Source organism: Pseudophryne corroboree, chromosome 6 (assembly GCF_028390025.1).
Source record: "Pseudophryne corroboree isolate aPseCor3 chromosome 6, aPseCor3.hap2, whole genome shotgun sequence".
Classification (NCBI taxonomy): domain Eukaryota; kingdom Metazoa; phylum Chordata; class Amphibia; order Anura; family Myobatrachidae; genus Pseudophryne; species Pseudophryne corroboree.
Genome location: NC_086449.1, coordinates 403,122,902 through 403,139,422, shown reverse-complemented (window position 1 = coordinate 403,139,422; position 16,521 = coordinate 403,122,902). Strand labels below are relative to the sequence as shown.

At 48.1% G+C, this 16,521-nt stretch overlaps 1 protein-coding gene across 2 annotated transcripts in view; it reads right to left on the bottom strand.

Moving 5' to 3' along the window:
• DHTKD1 (dehydrogenase E1 and transketolase domain containing 1) overlaps positions 1 to 16,521 on the bottom strand; it is a 190,175-nt gene that overhangs the window by 159,806 nt on the left and 13,848 nt on the right. For both annotated transcript variants that reach the window (XM_063926877.1, XM_063926878.1), the window contains exon 3: positions 12,862 to 13,073. In XM_063926877.1, the coding sequence (XP_063782947.1) occupies positions 12,862 to 13,073 (212 nt within the window). The remainder of the gene's footprint in view (positions 1 to 12,861; positions 13,074 to 16,521) is intronic.

Sequence of the window (16,521 nt, the reverse complement as noted above, 5' to 3'; positions counted from 1 at the left end):
AAGGCCTGGATTTAGGCTTTCGTTTTGGCCTCCCTCAAGGTTCACATATCTGTCTTGTCGGTATGGTTTCAGAGAAAAATTGCATCTATTCCTGACGTTCATACATTCACTCAGGGTGTACTGCGGATTCAGCCTCCCTATGTCCCTCCTGTGGCCTCCCTATGTCCCTCCTGTTGTACCGAATGCCCTGCAAGAGTCTCCGTTTGAACCTCTTGAGTCAGTGGACCTTAAATGGCTTACTGCTAAGGTCCTTTTCTTATTGGCTATTGCCTCTGCCAGAAGGGTTTAGGACTTGGGCGTTTTGTCCTGTCGTCCGCCTTCTGGTTATTTGCCTACGGTGGTGTCATCTTTTCACCTAAACCAATAGATTGTGGTTCCGGCCTTCATCTCTTCTGACTTGTCCTCCAAAGAGCGGTCTTTGGATGTGGTACGGGCTCTCCGTGTTTATGTGGAGAGGACTGTCTCTATCAGGAGGTCAGATATTCTTTTTGTACTTTTTGGTTTCCACAAATGTGGCTGGCTTGCGAATATGCAAACATTGGCCAGATGGATTAAAATAGTGATTGCACAAGCTTATGTGCAGTCTGGGCTCCCGACTCCTGCTGCTATTAAGACCCATTCTACTCGGTCTGTTGGACCTTCATGGGCGGCCCGCCGTGGCGCGTCCGCAGAACAACTGTGCAAGGCGGCTACGTGGTCCTCAGTGAACACGTTCTTTAGGTTCTATGCCTTTGATACTTCCACCTCCCAGGATGCTTCCTTTGGATGCCAGTTTCTAATACCCGCTAAGTTGGGTCCCCTCCGTTGAGGAACTGCTTTAGGACATCCCCGAGGTTTTCCCTTTGGAACACAGTGTACCCCGCTGCAGAAAAGGAGATTTATAGCAGACTTACCATGGTTAAATCTCTTTCTGCAAAATACACTGGGTTCCACAGGGCGCCCACCCTGATGCACTTAGCTTCTTTGGGTTTGTATGACATTAGCCACTAGCCCCTTCTCCTGTCGTGAGAACGTGGTTCTATGTGACTAACATCTGCCTTCTCTCTTGCCTGCTTCCGCATTGGACTGGTTAACTAAAACTGAGCTCACAGTGCCTGGTTATATAGAGGAGGCCCCGCAATGCATCCTGGGACAGTCTAAAGCTTTAGCCTGTTGGTGCCTCTGGACCAAGATCCATCTCTACACCGCTCTGTTTTCCCTGTGGAACGCAGTGTACCTCGCAGAAAGAGATTTAACCATGGTAAGTCTACCATAAATCTCCTTTTCTAATATATGTAGTAGGTGATTCATCGCGCCCTACGGGCACTCGTCACACCGTCATAAGGGGTTACGCCCCCTTAACCCTTGCACGCCCTTGTGGCATGCAATATTTTTATTATATGGAGTATTATCTCCAATCATAATTGTGTGAGTGGTTAAATATTGCATGTACAAAGGGCATGCGATAGTTAAGGGGTCGAAGCCCCCCTGCAACGGCGTGAACAGCGCACGCGGTGCCTGATGAATCACCTAGTAGGTGCTGTGGTTGGGGGAGTGGCGGGTGCGGGGGAGACGCAGATGGGGTCCGGGGGTGCCGCAGGGCGGTTGCGGGGGCGCCGTGGGTGGGGGAGGGGCTAGTGCGGTGGTGCCGCGGGTGGGGGAGGGTGCGTGGGTGCCGCGAGTGGGGGAGGAGCGGTTGCAGGGGTGCCGCGAGAGGGAGAGGGGCGGGTGCGGTTGTGCTGCGGGTGGGGGAGGGGGTCCAGAGCCACAGTGGGTGGTGGAGGGAGGGTGTGGGGGTGCCGCGGATGTGGCCCGGAGGTACTACGAGTGGGGGAGGGGCGGGGTAATGATTCTCCTGCTTCTCCTCCTGGAAGCAGCTAAACTGCTGTCCTCCCATTGGCAGTGGCTGTCCCACAGACTCGCACAGCAGCCAAGCAGCCAGTCACTATTGTTAGAGCCAGTGTCCCAATGTGCCGCATTACAGGTAAGAAGATACACTCAAACTAGTTTATTTAGTGCATCCACTTCCCTGTAATGCGTTGCGTTGCGACACCGGCGCTAACAATAGTGACTGGCTGGCAGAACTGACTGACTCGCTGAATCAATGTGAAAGGTGAGAGTGCTGTGCAGTGTCATTGACACTGCACACCCACTGCACTGCACAGCACTGTCACTAGGGAGACCAATCCCGGACTGTTTTTTCAATCCTGGGATTCGGGATTGAAAAATGCTCAATCCCAGGATTGAACTGTACTATAATCTACAGCCCCATTTCAAATCAGAAAAAAAAAAAAGAACATACTTACTACAGTAAATAAAAGGGTCCCCAAGGTTGAGAGGCAGGCAGGCAGCAGCGGCACAGTGACAGCACTGCAGCAGAGCCGTTCACCACACTCCATTCACTGTTCACCAGCTTTGTATTGAAGGCGGGTGGACTCACTGACCGGCAGGCGCGCTGAAGGCAGACGCGGCGGGCACGGCTGGGCTGCGCAGCGTAACCTTGCTGACGTCACGTTGCGCACAGCAAGGCAGCCGGGGTCGGGCAGCGTCTGAGGCTGAGCCAAGCGCTAGAGCTCAGCGGCGCTGCCCAGCCAAAAAAAAAACAGTAATGCGCATGTGCACCTTAATCCCGTGAATCCCGAGATTGGAGCCTCCAATCCCGGGATTCAAATCCCGGCATTTTTGGCCTCAAATCCCGGGATCCCGCCGATCCCGATCCCAGGATTGGCCTCCCTAACTGTCACCTTTTACATTGATTCAGCGTCCAGACATTACTCTCCGTGATATCACCCACTCTATCCGTTACATTAGCCATCTCGGGGCTTCCAGGCCGGCAGCTGAGGTGCTGTGTTGCAGAGTCAGGGCCCCTGGGGATCTGGGCGCGGCTGTGGCGGGGAGGCACTTCTGTGACATCACACGCAGAGGAGGCTCTGGGGCTCAGAGAGTATACGGCACAGGGAGGACTATGAAAGCCTTCCGCTGCACCGCTTTCTTACACATCTATGCCGGTAGCCACAGCAGCTTTGTTCCACCTTCGCTGCAGCTAGGAAGTGGGGATTGTTGATGCCGGAGGTGGCAGGCGGACTGGCAGCAGTACATAGGGGGTCATTCCGAGTTGACCGCTTGCTAGCTACTTTTTGCAGCCGAGCGAACGCATAGTCGCCGCCCACTGGGGAGTGTACATTTGCTGCGCAAGGGTGCGATCGCATGTGCAGCCGAGAGGTACAAAAATAGTTTGTGCAGTTTCTGAGTAGCTCAGAACTTACTCAGCCCTTGCGATCACTTCAGCCTTTCTGGTCCCGGAATTGACGTCAGACACCCGCCCTGCAAACGCTTGGGCAAGCCTGCGTTTTCCCAAGAAAACGGTCAGTTGACACCCATAAACGCCTTCTTCCTGTCAATCTCCTTGCGATCGGCTGTGCGAATGGATTCTTCGTTAAATCCATCGCACAGCAACGATCCGCTTCGTACCTGTATGACGCGCCTGCACATTGCGGTGCATGCGCAGTAGTGACCTGATTGCTGCGCTGCGAAAAAACAGCAGCGTGCGATCAGATCGTAATGACCCCCATAGGACGCTGCAGTAAAAGGGTTTTTTTTTCACTATCTACAGCGCAAAGACTTGCTGCAGATGCAGTGGCATACCTTCCAGCTGCACCTTTTTGGCAGGTACAGTACCTTTTTTTTTTTTTTTTATTGTCTGTACCGATTTTTGGCTTTCCAAACTTCCATTGATATTAAAGGGAAAGGGGCGTGGCCACGCCTTTCCCCGTGGCCACGCCCCCTTTTCAAATTTGTAGCGATTTTTATGTGTAAATTGTTGGAGGGTATGTTGCTGCAGATGAAGTGGGCCTATTTTGGGGTGTAGACCTGGAGCTGCAGCTCCATCAGCCCCATTGTTAATCCTGCTCTGGGAACACACAGCAGCCAAAGGGCAGAGCCTCCCATTGGATGTAACCTGTGTGGGAGGGCGTTTCTCGCCCAATCAGCTGTGGACTGGGTGTGATAGACCTGCTGCTAACCCAATGAGAGCTCCTAGCCACGCCCAGCGTTATACACACAGGCACAGAGTCACAGATCTGGGCTATTATATAGGAGATCCTTTGTATTTTCCATATACTTTATATACATATACGCTAGTATGACAGGAAAGGCCCTGCCTCACCTCACCTCACCGCACGTCACTGCTTCAAGCACATGAATGAGTACAAATCAATTTGCCCCACTCCAGGCGCTTTAACACTAAGAGGGTATTCAATTATGTGCGGTTTTTTTCGTTTAGCTGTTTTCACCCGTTTTTCAATCCCTTTTCGCCCATGTGTTTTCCCTTTTACTTGTTGTCGAATCGGCATGGGTGAAAACAGACCCTAAAACGGGCGAAAATGCCCGCAAATTCGATAAAATACGTGTATCTGCAGCAAATTCGCCGATCCAGGTGGTTTTTTGCCAGTGCCGGACTTTTCGACCAGTCGAAAAAAATCGGCATGGGCATTGAATAGGGCGAATCTAATTCGGACGATAATTGCAGATTTTTTAACTGGTCGAACAATTAAGCAATAATTGAATACGCCCCCTAAATAACCAACAGAGTTTTATAAAACCATATAGGGTAAAAGTTTTCATTGTATAAAGTCTATAGTTAGAAAACAGAACATTACAAAACCTACTGGGGCTTGCAAATATATTCAAACACAAAAAAATAAGAATTTACTCACCGGTAATTCTATTTCTCGTAGTCCGTAGTGGATGCTGGGAACTCCGTAAGGACCATGGGGAATAGCGGGCTCCGAAGGAGACTGGGCACTCTAAGAATTAGGACTACCTGGTGTGCACTGGCTCCTCCCTCTATGCCCCTCCTCCAGACCTCAGTTAGGGAAACTGTGCCCGGAAGAGCTGACACAATAAGGAAAGGATTTGGAATCCCGGGTAAGACTCATACCAGCCACACCAATCACACCGTACAACTCGTGATACTATACCCAGTGAACAGTATGAACAACAACTGAGCCTCTCGAAGAGATGGCTCCAAACAATAACCCTTTAGTTAGGCAATAACTATATACAAGTATTGCAGACAATCCGCACTTGGGATGGGCGCCCAGCATCCACTACGGACTACGAGAAATAGAATTACCGGTGAGTAAATTCTTATTTTCTCTGACGTCCTAGTGGATGCTGGGAACTCCGTAAGGACCATGGGGATTATACCAAAGCTCCCAAACGGGCGGGAGAGTGCGGATGACTCTGCAGCACCGAATGAGCAAACTCAAGGTCCTCCTCAGCCAGGGTATCAAACTTGTAGAATTGTGCAAACGTGTTTGAACCCGACCAATAAGCAGCTCGGCAAAGTTGTAAAGCCGAGACCCCTCGGGCAGCCGCCCAAGAAGAGCCCACCTTCCTCGTGGAATGGGCTTTTACAGATTTAGGCTGCGGCAGTCCAGTTGCCGAATGTGCAAGTTGAATCGTGCTACAGATCCAGCGAGCAATAGTCTGCTTTGAAGCAGGAGCACCCAGCTTGTTGGGTGCATACAGGATAAATAGCAAATCAGTTTTCCTGACTCTAGCCGTCCTGGAAACATAAATTTTCAAGGCCCTGACTACGTCCAGTAACTTGGAATCCATCAAATGTCCCTAGTAGCCGCAGGCACCACAATAGGTTGGTTCAAGTGAAAAGCCGATACCACCTTAGGGAGAAACTGGGGACGAGTCCTCAATTCCGCCCTATCCATATGGAAAATCAGATAAGGGCTTTTACATGACAAAGCTGTCAATTCTGACACACGCCTGGCTGAAGCCAAGGCCAATAACATGACCACTTTCCACGTGAGATATTTTAGATCCACGGTTTCAAGTGGCTCAAACCAATGTGATTTTAAGAAACTCAACACCACGTTGAGATCCCAAGGTGCCACTGGAGGCACAAACGGGGGCTGAATATGCAGCACTCCTTTCACAAACGTCTGAACTTCAGGTAGTGAAGCTAGTTCTTTCTGGAAGAAAATCGACAGAGCCGAGATCTGTACCTTAATGGAGCCTAATTTCAGGCCCATAGTCACTCCTGCTTGTAGGAAATGCAGAAATCGACCTAGTTGAAATTCCTCTGTTGGGGCCTTTTTGGCCTCATACCAAGCAACATATTTCCGCCATATGCGGTGATAATGCTTAGCAGTTACATCTTTTCTGGCTTTAATCAGCGTAGGAATAACTTCCTCCGGAATGCCCTTTTCCTTCAGGATCCGGCGTTCAACCGCCATGCCGTCAAACGCAGCCGCGGTAAGTCTTGGAACAGACAGGGCCCCTGCTGCAGCAGGTCCTGCCTGAGCGGCAGAGGCCATGGGTCCTCTGAGATCATCTCTTGAAGTTCCGGGTACCACGCTCGTCTTGGCCAATCCGGAACCACGAGTATTGTTCTTACTCCTCGTTTTCTTATTATTCTCAGTACCCTTGGTATGAGAGGCAGAGGAGGGAACACATAAAAACTGACTGGTACACCCACGGTGTCACTAGAGCGTCCACAGCTATCGCCCGAGGGTCCCTTGACCTGGCGCAATATCTCTCTAGTTTTTTGTTTAGGCGGGACGCCATCATGTCCACCTGTGGTCGTTCCCATCGATTTACAATTAGCGTGAAGACTTCTGGATGAAGTCCCCACTCTCCCGGGTGGAGGTCGTGCCTGCTGAGAAAGTCTGCTTCCCAGTTGTCCACTCCCGGAATGAACACTGCTGACAGTGCTAGTACGTGATTTTCCGCCCATCGGAGAATCCTTGTGGCTTCTGCCATTGCCATCCTGCTTCTTGTGCCGCCCTGTCGATTTACATGGGCGACTGCCGTGATGTTGTCTGACTGGATCAGTACCGGCTGGTGTAGAAGCAGGGATTTTGCCTGACTTAGGGCATTGTAAATGGCCCTTAGTTCCAGAATATTTATGTGTAGGGAAGTCTCCTGACTCGACCAAAGTCCTTGGAAGTTTCTTCCCTGTGTGACTGCCCCCCAGCCTCGAAGGCTGGCATCCGTGGTCACCAGGACCCAGTCCTGTATGCCGAATCTGCGGCCCTCTAGAAGATGAGCACTCTGCAGCCACCACAGCAGAGACACCCTGGTTCTTGGAGACAGGGTTATTAGGCGATGCATCTGAAGATGCGATCCGGACCATTGGTCCAACAGGTCCCACTGAAAGATTCTGGCATGGAACCTGCCGAAAGGAATTGCTTCGTAAGAAGCCACCATCTTTCCCAGGACCCGCGTGCAGTGATGCACCGATACCTGTTTTGGTTTCAGGAGGTCTCTGACTAGAGATGACAGCTCCTTGGCTTTCTCCTCCGGGAGAAACACTTTTTTCTGGACTGTATCCAGAATCATACCCAGGAACAGTAGACGTGTCGTCGGAACCAGCTGTGATTTTGGAATATTCAGAATCCAACCGTGCTGGTGTAGCACCTCCTGAGATAGTGCTACTCCCACCAACAACTGCTCCTTGGACCTCGCCTTTATTAGGAGATCGTCCAAGTACGGGATAATTAAAACTCCCTTTCTTCGAAGGAGTATCATCATTTCCGCCATTACCTTGGTAAACACCCTCGGTGCCGTGGAGAGTCCAAACGGCAGCGTCTGGAATTGGTAATGGCAATCCTGTACCACAAATCTGAGGTACTCCTGGTGAGGATAGTAAATGGGGACATGCAGGTAAGCATCCTTGATGTCCAGGGATACCATGTAATCCCCCTCGTCCAGGCTTGCAATAACCGCCCTGAGCGATTCCATCTTGAACTTGAATTTTTTTATGTATGTGTTCAAGGATTTCAAATTTAAAATGGGTCTCACCGAACCGTTTGGTTTCGGTACCACAAACAGTGTGGAATAGTAACCCCGTCCTTGTTGAAGTAGGGGCACCTTGATTATCACCTGCTGGGAATACAGCTTGTGAATTGCCGCTAGCACAGCCTCCCTGTCTGAAGGAGTAATCGGCAAGGCAGATTTTAGGAACCGGTGGGGTGGAGACGCCTCGAACTCCAGTTTGTACCCTTGGGATACTGTTTGCAGGATCCAGGGATCCACCTGTGAGCGAGCCCACTGATCGCTGAAATTTTTGAGGCGGCCCCCCACCGTACCTGGCTCCGCCTGTGGAGCCCCACCGTCATGCGGCGGACTTTGAAGAAGCGGGGGAGGACTTTTGCTCCTGGGAACCTGCTGTTTGTTGCAGCCTTTTTCCCCTACCTCTGCCTCTGGACAGAAAGGACCCGCCTTTTCCACGCCTGTTTTTCTGAGTCCGAAAGGACTGTACCTGATAAAACGGCGCCTTTTTAGGCTGTGAGGGAACATGGGGTAAAAATGCTGACTTCCCAGCAGTTGCTGTGGAAACTAGGTCCGAGAGACCATCCCCAAATAACTCCTCACCCTTATAAGGCAAAACTTCCATGTGCCTTTTAGAATCTGCATCCCCTGTCCACTGGCGAGTCCATAAGCCTCTCCTAGCAGAAATGGACAATGCACTTATTTTAGATGCCAGCCGGCAGATCTCCCTCTGTGCATCTCTCATGTATAAGACTGAGTCTTTTATACGCTCTATGGTTAGCAGAATAGTGTCCCTGTCTAGGGTGTCAATATTTTCAGACAGGGAATCTGACCACGCAGCGGCAGCACTGCACATCCATGCTGACGCAATAGCTGGTCTAAGTATAATGCCCGAGTGTGTATATACAGACTTCAGGATCGCCTCCTGCTTTCTATCAGCAGGTTCCTTGAGGGCGGCCGTATCCGGAGACGGTAGTGCCACCTTTTTAGACAAACGTGTGAGCGCTTTATCCACCCTAGGGGGTGTCTCCCAACGTGACCTATCCTCTGGCGGGAAAGGGAACGCCATTAGTAACTTCTTAGAGATTACCAATCTTTTATCAGGGAAAGCCCACGCTTCTTCACACACTTCATTTAATTCTTCTGATGGGGGAAAAACTACGGGTAGTTTTTTCTCCCCAAACATAATACCCTTTTTAGTGGTACCTGGGTTTATATCAGAAATTTGTAACACCTCTTTCATTGCTTCAATCATGCAACGAATGGCCTTAGTGGACATTAGACTAGACTCATCGTCGTCGACACTGGTGTCAATATCCGTGTCGACATCCGCGTCTGCCATCTGAGGTAGCGGGCGTTTTAGAGCCCCCGATGGCCTTTGAGACGCCTGGACAGGCACGAGCTGAGAAGCCGGCTGTCCCGCATTTGGCATGTCGTCAAATTTTTTGTGTAAGGAGTCGACACGTGCACGCAATTCCTTCCATAAGTCCATCCACTCAGGTGTCTGCCCCGCAGGGGGTGACATCCCTTCTATAGGCATCTGCTCCGCCTCCACATCATTATCCTCATCAAACATGTCGACACAGCCGTACCGACACACCGTACACACACAGGGAATGCTCTAACAGAGGACAGGACCCACAAAAGCCCTTTGGGGAGACAGAGTGAGAGTATGCCAGCACACACCAGAGCGCTATATAATGCAGGGACTAACTGAATTATGTCCCCTATAGCTGCTGTTATATATACTGCGCCTAAATTTAGTGCCCCCCCTCTCTTTTTTACCCTTTTCTGTAGTGTAGACTGCAGGGGAGAGCCAGGGAGCTTCCTTCCAGCGGAGCTGTGAGGGAGAAATGGCGCCAGTGTGCTGAAGGAGATAGCTCCGCCCCTTTTTCGCTGACTATTCTCCCGCTTTTTTATGGATTCTGGCAGGGGTAATTATCACATATATAGCCTCTGGGGCTATATATTGTGGTATTTTTGCCAGCCAAGGTGTTTTTATTGCTGCTCAGGGCGCCCCCCCCTAGCGCCCTGCACCCTCAGTGACCGGAGTGTGAAGTGTGTATGAGGAGCAATGGCGCACAGCTGCAGTGCTGTGCGCTACCTTGGTGAAGACTGATGTCTTCTGCCGCCGATTTTCCGGACCTCTTCTTGCTTCTGGCTCTGTAAGGGGGACGGCGGCGCGGCTCCGGGACCGAACACCAAGGCCAGTTCCATGCGGTCGATCCCTCTGGAGCTAATGGTGTCCAGTAGCCTAAGAAGCCCAAGCTAGCTGCAAGCAGGTAGGTTCGCTTCTTCTCCCCTTAGTCCCTCGCTGCAGTGAGCCAGTTGCCAGCAGGTCTCACTGTAAAATAAAAAACCTAATTATATACTTTCTTTTTAGAAGCTCAGGAGAGCCCCTAGTGTGCATCCAACCTCGACCGGGCACAAAATCTAACTGAGGCTTGGAGGAGGGTCATAGTGGGAGGAGCCAGTGCACACCAGGTGACCTAAAAGCTTTCTTTAGTTGTGCCCAGTCTCCTGCGGAGCCGCTATTCCCCATGGTCCTTTCGGAGTTCCCAGCATCCACTAGGACGTCAGAGAAATAGTATTTGCGCCTAAATTTAGTGCCCCCCCTCTCTTTTTTACCCTATTGAGCCTGGAAACTGCAGGGGAGAGCCTGGGGAGCGTCCTTCCAGCGGAGCTGTGAGAGGAAATGGCGCCAGTGTGCTGAGGGAGATAGCCCCGCCCCTTTTTCGGCGGACTTCTCCCGCTTTTATAATAATAATGTGGCAGGGGTATTTTACACATATATAGCTTCTTAGGCTATATTATGTGTGATTAGCCACTTTAAGGTTCTCTAATTGCTGCCCAGGGCGCCCCCCCCAGCGCCCTGCACCCATCAGTGACCGGAGTATGTGGTGTGCACAGGGAACAATGGCGCACAGCTGCAGTGCTGTGCGCTACCTTAATGAAGACCGGAGTCATCAGCCGCCGATTTCCGTGAAGATCTTCATGCTTCTGGCTCTGCAAGGGGGACGGCGGCGCGGCTCCGGGACCGGACGACCGAGGCTGGGCCTGTGTTCGATCCCTCTGGAGCTAATGGTGTCCAGTGACCTAGAAGCCCAAGCTAGCTGCAAGCAGGTAGGTTCGCTTCTCTCCCCTAAGTCCCTCGTTGCAGTGAGTCTGTTGCCAGCAGATCTCACTGAAAATAAAAAACCTAATAAATACTTTCTTTACTAGAAGCTCAGGAGAGCCCCTAGTGTGCAACCAGCTCGAGCCGGGCACAGATTCTAACTGAGGTCTGGAGGAGGGGCATAGAGGGAGGAGCCAGTGCACACCAGGTAGTCCTAATTATTTCTTAGAGTGCCCAGTCTCCTTCGGAGCCCGCTATTCCCCATGGTCCTTACGGAGTTCCCAGCATCCACTAGGACGTCAGAGAAATACCCCTTAGTTCAAATAATGTTGTTAATACTGTGAATCTGAAGGAAACCTGTGAAAATGAAGACCAAAGAGCATTCTAAGAAAATGAAAGATAAAGTTATAGACATGCACAAGATAGGAAAAAGCTACAAAATAATAACCAGGTGCTTAGATATCCCAGTGTGCACTGTTAGATCGATTGTGAAGAAATGAACATTCAGTATTACCACAAAGTCACTGCCTAAGACAGGGCTATCTCTCCAAACCCTGCATCAGAACAAGAAGGAAGCTTGTGAAGGAAACTTTAGAGAAGCCAACTGTGCCTTTGAATGATCTGGAGAGTTCAATGGCTGAGACTGAACTGAAGGTGGACCAGTCAACCATATCAAGGGCTCTGCATACAACTAGCCTGTATGAGAGGGAAGTTACAAAGCAGCTATTGCTGAAGACAAACCACATCAAAGCACTTCTGGAGTTTGCCAGAAAATATCCGCATGACCCAGCTAAAATTGAGTTTTTTTTGTCCCCAATTCAAAACACTATGTGTGTCGTAAACTTACAATGCTTATTCCTCAGCAAAAAACATACCAACAATGAAGTACGAGTATGGCAGCATAACTTTGTGGGGATACTTTCCTCAGTGGGGACTGGGTACCTTGCTAAAACCAAAGGGCTGGTGGATGATGGAAGATACAAGTAGATACTGCAAAGAAGAAAAGGATAGATATACACACTCCAGCGCTAAGGAGAGTACCACATTCACAAAGTAGGTTCAAAAAACTCCGTGCAAAAAACTTATCACCAGTGTGGATACTCTCCTTAGCGCTGGAGTGTGTATATCTATCCTTTTCTTCTTTTCACTATTTCTGAGTAACCTGGATGCATTACTCTGATATACATAACTAGCTGCATTATAGGGGGTTTTTTTGCGCACTAAAATTGGAAAAAAAAATTTGTTTAAAGTAGATACTGCAAGGCAACCCACTTTAGTGTGTTGAAAACTAAAGTTTGGGAAAAAGTTAACCTTTCAGCAGGACAATGCCAAGCACAGGACAAAAGCAAAATCAGTGTGGTAGAACAAGAAAAGATAGTTCTACAAAGTACTAGACTGGGGGCGATTGAATACTTATGCAAGCAGCATTTTTCAGTTTTTAATTTTTTTTTAAATCTGCATACAAATAATGAGTTGGTCTGAAAATGTACTTTACGAGCCTGCTGTTTCACAAGAAATATCTTGTGTCTAAGGGGGACATTTACTAAGCAGTGATAAGAGCGGAGAAGTGAGCCAGTGGAGAAGTTGCCCATGGCAACCAATCAGCACTTTAGTAACATCTATAATTTGCATACTATAAAATGATACAGAGCTGCCGATTGGTTTATGGGGCAACTTCTCCACTGGCTCACTTCTCCACACTTATCACTGCTTAGTAAATGTCCCCCTTAGTGTCAATGTAATCAAGACAAATTGGTTTAGGGGGTTGAAATACTTTTGCTAGCTAAATTTAAAATGGCAATCAGCTATAAGGTAAAACCGATTGCAGTTTTAAATTAGTAGCAAATTTAGCAAACTCAAACCTGTTCTGTAATCTCTGAACCTACCCACCAGGTTACTTAACATGATATCCATGAATCTATGAAGACTGAGCATGATGATTTAGCTTTGACAAGTCCCACAAATACCAGCTTTACCTGACATTCAAGCATAAGTTTGGCCAAATGTTTCCTCTCTTCTGTGGAAAATGTTTCTTCTTTCAGCTGTTCAAATCTTTTAGAAAACCATTCCTGTTCTTCTAAGGTTTGTAACTGACTTGTTTCAATGGAAATCTTTCCACAGTAAATCCGATCCAGGTAAGCCAAGACCTCTCCAAGTGTTGCTTCCTCCTTTCCAATATTTAATAATCCTGTTCATAGATATTAAAATTAAAGCTTTAAGTATGAAATGTGAAAGACTCTCCAGTACTTTTCAATCAATTCTCTAATAAAAAACAGGGATTGACAATTAGTCCTTACAATAACTCCATTTCCAGGTAAGCACCTTAAGGGAGAAATTAAATTAAAAATGGATAGTTAAAATAAATAAATAAATGAAAAAAAAAAAAAAAAGTGACGAGGGGTTATGCTATTCCACTGAAGGGCAGAAAATGCCCCGCATCTTTTTTCTCGATGCCCCCATCTTTTTTCTCGCACCTCCAGAGCTAGTTTGATTTTTCCTAAAATCATGAATTTTAGGAAACATCACTGGAACTACATCTCAAAGCAACCTTTGAGCCTCCCAGCAATGGCAGCCCGATTTGCACCCTTCAACTGGCTGATTCACACCCTTTTCACTCAAAAGTGCTATCTACCCTATGTGGCAGTGAACACCTTTGAGCGAGAGCCCGCCGCGGTAAAGTGTGGTGGGTGCTGTGCGAATTTGGCAGGGCGAACAAGTCGCCAGCAATTCAATTCTCCCCATTGAGGCTCATTTTAATTCTCTATGCCTTTATAATTTTAGTCATTAACAAAATTGTTATGTAGTATTTTGGCACATTGCTCTATTCAACCCTTTGCCTTATAAAGCCAAATCCCAAGATTTGTTGTACAATAATTTAACCAATTGCAGGTTTGGATGCTTTTTTTTACTTATTTACTTTACATTTTGTACACATATTACTGTACCTATAGGAAAAGCAGAAGTTTACTAAACTGCACAGAAAAAACAACAATATACATATAACAGAGGTATACCTTTCTCCGACACAATATATAGTTAGCTAGAGGGTTTCCTTATAGACTACTTTTGTAGTTGATGCCATTGCCATAAAACCTGTGTATTTAGAATGAAAGGTGTGCTGAAAATCGGTGGTTCTTTCAATATGAGTACACTGTGCGACATTCGTAGATGGGGGTGCAACAAGAACATCCAAACAAGAAACATAGGAGGTGGCGGTTCTGGAATGAACCATGCATAGTGCACGCCTTTCCTCTTCTAGCAGCTACTAATGAAGAGTCCAAGTCAAAACAGCTACATTATACACAGAATGATGCACAGATACTATAGGATGTATAGTGATCAGTGTGGTACCAGTGTGACCTGTGTGACAGACTGACCTGATTACAAAAGTAAAGCAACACAACTCTCAAGCGCCTCCCACCCCTTTCTCACCAGAGTGGGCCAGAGGCGGGATGTGTTCTCACCAGGCAGCTTCTTTAAGAGAGAACAGCAGGTTACGTTGACTGGGTAGCTCTGTGCAGGTAGGTGGTGCTGGCCGAGGCATCTGGCACGGCGCCTTCAGATGGCTGTCTCCCTATGCACTGGCATAATCAGAAAGTAGGTAAAACTGGCACTGAGTGCAATATCGATGTGACCTACCTACTTTCTGATTGATGTTAGGGACAAGAGTATTATACTCCCGTTATATAAATCACTTTTGAGGCCACACCTTGAATACTGTGTACAATTCTGGGCACCTTACTACAAAAAGGATATCCTGGGGCTAGAAAAGGTTCAAAGGCGGGTGACCAAACTAATTAAGGGTATGGAGACGCTGGAATACGAGGAAAGGCTTGCAAGACTAGGCATGTTTACACTGGAAAAGAGGAGATTAAGAGGGGACATGATCAACATTTACAAATATATAAGGGGACAATATACAGACCTTGCGCAGGACCTGTTTTTGGTTAGATAAACACAGAACTCGTGGACACTCGCTCAGGTTAGAGGAGAGGAGATTCTGCACAATACGGCGTAAAGGCTTTTTCACGGTAAGGACGATACGTATTTGGAATTCCCTGCCTGAGGGAGTTGTAATGGCCGACTCAGTCAACACCTTTAAGAATGGATTAGATAAATTCCTAATGGATAAGGATATCCAGGGTTACGGGGCATAGTCACGCACTATAGTTATTATAAAAAAAAAAAAAAGAGGGGAAAAACGTAACGGCAGTCATCAACTTCAGTCAAAATTTTATACAAAATAATCGTGCATAGGAGACCACAAATAGGTTGAACTCGATGGACAATTGTCTTTTTTCAACCTTAGATACTATGTTACTATGTTACTGTGTATTAGGTTATGGTATGTGTATATGGTTTATTATTTCTAGCTGCTACATGTACTAACCAGCAGCTACGCCTGGGGATCCATCTGCACATAAGGGACCTTGCGATGTTTGCATGCACAGCAGGGCAAAAGGCAAGACACAGTGCATCAGCACCAGGCTGATGCGCTGTGGGTCTTGCACAGAACGCCAGCTTGGGGAGTTTTCTCTCCCCTACTTCAGAGGCAGAGATGGTAATAGATATCAGTGTTATTACTTCCTATGTCACCTCGATACGAGTGCCAGAACAGTACATCTTCCCCATTTTAAAATAACAGACTTACAATTGCATAGCATATTTACTTTGTAAAGCCATGTAAGATGGACTCTGCTCTGAAGAAGCTACAGAGATGAAGCAGAAAGGTCACACTATTAGTTGCAAGGTAGATGTACCTTTAGTCAGTGACCCTTTACTTTTATCTGGGTCTTTTATAGCTAAAAAGCACAAAATGTCCTGCCATAGGGAAAGCTGGAACGTCTAGTTTCAAAATAACTGGAAAGATATAGGTTACACCAGGGGTGGGCAATTATTTCAGCTGAGGGGCCACTTGACGCTTTTTTGTCAGTATCCGAGGGCCACACATAAAATAGCAGCTCCCCCCCCCCCACCCACACACGTGCCAAAAATATAGGGACGTGGCTTCATGTGGAAGGGACATGGCCAAAAAAGAATAGATTCATATTAGGCTGCTCAATAGTCTCCATTATTCAAATTGCGCCACACAGTAGTGCCACTTACACACATTATACCAGGTAGAGCCCCTTTTACACACATTATGGCAGGTAGAGCTCCCTTATACACAGTATAGACGGTAGAGCCCCCTTTTTACACAGTACGGAAGGTAGAGCTCCCTTTTACACATTAACATTTTATTTGGGATAATCATTGCGCAGCAAGCAAATTATCCAGTGTCTTATGGCCCCTGGGGAAAGGTGTGACACAGTGATAGAACACGGGGGTGTGACACAGTGACAGAACACAGGGGGGGTGACACGATGACAGAACATGGGGTGACACAGTGACAGAACACGGGCGGTGACAGTGACAGAACACGGGGGTGTGACACGGTGACAGAACACGGGGGTGTGACACGGTGACAGAACACTGGGGGGTGACACGGTGACAGAACACTGGGGGGTGACACGGTGACAGAACACTGGGGTGTGACACGGTGACAGAACACTGGGGTGTGACACGGTGACAGAACACTGGGGTGCGACACGGTGACAGAACATGGGGGGGTGTGACACGGTGACAGAATACGGGGG